This window comes from Humulus lupulus, chromosome 3 (assembly GCF_963169125.1).
Source record: "Humulus lupulus chromosome 3, drHumLupu1.1, whole genome shotgun sequence".
Taxonomy (NCBI): Eukaryota; Viridiplantae; Streptophyta; class Magnoliopsida; order Rosales; family Cannabaceae; genus Humulus; species Humulus lupulus.
In genome coordinates, this window is record NC_084795.1 from 280,167,743 (window position 1) to 280,172,011 (window position 4,269).

The 4,269-nt window shown below is 32.3% G+C and overlaps 1 protein-coding gene across 1 annotated transcript; it reads right to left on the reverse strand.

Moving 5' to 3' along the window:
• Positions 1 to 784: 784 nt before the first annotated feature.
• Positions 785 to 2,261, reverse strand: LOC133825776 (uncharacterized). Its single transcript, XM_062258678.1, has 2 exons — positions 1,410 to 2,261; positions 785 to 1,057 (listed from the first exon to the last, which is right to left on the reverse strand). The coding sequence occupies exons 1-2, from the start codon at positions 2,259 to 2,261 to the stop codon at positions 785 to 787; spliced, it is 1,125 nt and encodes a 374-aa protein (XP_062114662.1).
• Between the last annotated feature and the right edge of the window lie 2,008 nt (positions 2,262 to 4,269).

Here is a 4,269-nt window from a genome sequence, read left to right on the forward strand (position 1 = left end):
AAGAAAGCACTATTAAAGCCATCCGGCCCCGGAGCTTTATCATGGGGTATACTAAAAACAGCTTCTCGGACCTCATCCTTCCCAAAAGGCCTAAGCAAATCTTGGATATTGCTAGAAGATAGATCCGGGCCCTCTTTAATGATGCTAACTTTGACCTTTGTTCTGTTATTCATTTTGTCTCCCAAAAAATGTTTATAATAATCAATAAAAGCCTGTTGAACACCTTCAGCTGTATCCTGCCAAACCCCTGAGCCATCACGAATTGCCATAACAGAATTTTGCTTCCTTCTAGCCTTAAGACTCCTATGAAACAAATGCGTGTTTGCATCACCCTGTTGTAACCACAACATTCTAGATTTCTGCTTCAGAAACTCCATATAAATCCCTTTAATCCTCTCATGATCATTCCTAACTCTCCTTTCTTCATCAACTAAATGAGGATTCTGAGGTTCTATATGCACTGCCTGCTGGACCCTTTCTAACTCATAATTAGAAAAACTATACAAGGAGATAACATCCCCCACATGAATTTTATTCATTTGCTTTAAAGCTATCTTTACCCTCTTTAGTTTAGTAATCACTTTGAACATAGGAACCCCTTGAACATTACCACTCTAAGCGTCAGTGACTATATCATTATACACTGAAAACGCTGCAACATATTAAAATATTTGAAGGGTTTACACCCCAAAACTATTGGAATACTGAGAGATAAAATTGAAGGAGAATGATCAAATGTGCCTTTAGGTAAAAAACATACCGTAGCCTTCTCAAAAACCTCCATCTAAGTACTATTCCCCAAAACTCTATCCAATTTTGCAACTATCCTATCAGGAGGATCCTGGTTGTTACTCCAAGTATGAAAACAACCATTGTAATGAACATCCTCCAACTCACAATCTATCATACACTCTCGAAAAGCCTCAGAATGAAGAGTCCTAACCTTTACACCAACCCTCTCCTCAATATTTATAGTCGCATTGAAATCCCCTAGTAAAACCCAAGGACTCATAGATCTCAAGCACCGTAAATCTTCCCAAAGATCGGCTCTCCTAACCTATTCATTAAAAGTGTAAACAAAAGTACAGTAAAAAGACTGCAAACCATTCCTTGGCTCAACCCAACAACGAATACATTGACTTGAACAAAACTGGATGTCCACAGAAAAAATAGCTGGATCCCAAGCAACTATAATCCTACCATTATTGTGCCAAGCACTATTAGATGTAAAACATCAATCCCTAAACATCCTAAGGAATAAAGCTCCCATTTTCTTAGCTTTAACCCTCGTCTCCAAGAGGCCAACCAAACTAATCTTTTTATTAGTGATGATCTTCTTGACTTCTATTTGCTTATTAGTTTGATTCAAACCTCTCACATTCCAAGTAAGAACTTTATCCATATTCCACAAGAGGTGCTCCCCCTCCTTCAGTTATAGCTCGATCCTGCTCATCTCTAGAAACCCCACTACTAGCCTCTCCAAGCACCTGAAAAGAAAACTTGGTTACCTCTAATAATCGCACTCCTGACCTTTCTTTGGTCATCTCACCATCATTTTTTTTACCTTTCCCAATAACAAGTTGAAATCCATCTTTATCAATCTCAGCCTTTGCCTTTTTTGTAGGATCTACTCCTGTATTTTTTGGAACCCAGACCTGTTTACCTTGCTGCTTTTGACATTGAATGTCTTCATGACCCAAACCTTTACAAACCGAACACAAACTTGGCTTCCATTCATACTGAACTATCACATCCATTTGCTTATCTTGCTCATTTACAAAACTAATTAAATGAGGGAAATCTTGATCTACTGAAACTTCTATCACAACCCTTGCAAAATTGAGTTTCTCCTTGGCCTTTGTAATTGGATCAATTTGTAAAGGTTTTCCAATCTGAGAAACAATCTTATACAAAGATCTCTCTCCCCAGTATTTAAGATCTAAATTCGATAACTGCACCCAAATGGGCACTTTCTGAAAGCTCTCCTTCCTAAAATCCTCCTGTGCACTCCAAGATTTCATAACAAGTGGCTTTTTATCAAAGAAAAGAATTCCATTGTTTAATACTTGATTCCTCTGCTCTACTGTAACAAATCGCACAATGAAAATGCCATGACCAATAATTGCCATCTTATCTATCCCCAAATTCTTCCACATCCTCCTGCAAAACCCTTCGAAAACAAGCAAAGGAGGATTGGTCCCCAACACATAACAAACTACTGACGAGGTCCAATAGTTCACCTCTTCCTCAATGTCTTCCATAACATTTTCCTTCTCTTTTCCTTCTTTTTACTTTTTTTTTTCCTTCTTTCGGATTTTTAAATTTTTTTTATTATTATAAAAAAAATAACTTTTTTACGGTTGACCTTTTTACTTTTTCAAATTTAAGGCATCAATTTTTCCTTTCATTTCAGTTTTACTACTTACTCTTCAAAAAAAAATCAATGTTTTAATTTTCCTAAAAATAAACAATTAAACATTTTTCCAAAATGAAAAATCTGAAAAATTTAAGAAGAATTAAACAATTAAAGGGTATTTTTGATTTTTTTAGAAGTTTCAACACTACAACAAAAATGACTTTTAGGGGCGACGCATGTCGCCCCTAATAACCCAAAAAGTCGCCCCTGATTAGTCGCCCGTAGAAAAATGTCCCTAAAATGTACATTAGGGGCGACTATAGGGTCGCCCCTAAAAGTTGAAATTTCGCCTAAAAAATTTGAAAAATTTGAATTATTTTTTCGATATGTCGCCCCAAATACTCAATTAGTCGCCCCTAATAATTAAGTATTCGGGGCGACACGTCGCCCCTAATACTATAATATGTCGCCCCAGATGTTTACACGTGGTATATTATTAGGTGTCGCCCCTAATAGTTTACTATGTCGCCCCAAATAGTGCACGTGGCATATTATCAGGGGCGACAATGTCGCCCCTAATACTACTTTATTTATAAAAAAAATAATAAAATTAATTAATTAAATATTATTAGGGGCGACAAGTCGCCCCTAATACTATATTCTGTCGCCCCAAATTGTACACGTAGCATATTACCAGGGGCGACATTGTCGCCCCTAATACTACTCTATTTATAAAAAAAATAATAAAATTAATTAAATAAAATTTTAAATAATTATTTATCGAAATATTTATTTAAAATTTAATTAATTAAAAATAAAAATATTATATTAAATATTCAAATTAATATATTAAAATAACAATTGTAAATATTCATAATACATTAACATAACAAATATTCATAAAATTAAACAATAATTAATAAAAATATAAACTTCGTCTCCTAAGTCAGTTGCCTCGTCCTCCTCCCTATTGTCTTCTTGTTGTGGTTGTTGCGGTGGTTGTGATTGCTGCGGTGGCGGCATCGGCCAAGGATATTGGGGAGGTAATGTGGACGATCCAGCTCCATACATGTAGGGATACGATGGCTGGGAGGACGGTGGAATCGGACACGGATAAGGTGTTGTTCTGTACATATATGGAGGTACCATATGATAAGACGGCACTGCCCCGTACATAGAAGGATGAGTTGGAGTTGGAGGTTGAGAAGACGAAGCCCTAGAAGTATTGTCACTATCAGGCACATGCGGCATCTGAACGTTTGGTGGACGAAATGAAGGTACAAAATATTGAGTTAAGAAATTAACTTGATCAGTCAATTTCTGTAAATTAAATTAAATTAAAATTTTGTAATTTATTTTGAAATTATTTATCTAACTGTTAAATTATTTATCTGATTATTTAATTTATTTTTAAATTACTAAATTTGTTACTATTAAATAAAAATATAATTTTTTAATTCATTTATCTAAAATTTTAATTTATTTTGAAATTATTTATCTAATTTTTTAATTACTAAATTTGTTAATATTAAATTAAATTAAAATTTTGTAATTTATTTTGAAATTATTTATCTAACTGTTAAATTATTTATCTAATTATTTAATTTATTTTTAAATTACTAAATTTGTTACTATTAAATAAAATTATAATTTTTTAATTCATTTATCTAAAATTTTAATTTATTTTGAAATTATTTATCTAATTTTTAAATTTATTTTTTAATTACTAAATTTGTTAATATTAAATTAAATTATAAATTTGTAATTTATTTTGAAATTATTTATCTGACTTTTAATTTATTTTTAAATTACTAAATTTGTTAATATTAAATTATAATTTTTCACTTTATTTTTAAATTATTAATATTAAATTAAATTATTTATCTAATGTTTTAATTTATATTGTTAATTCT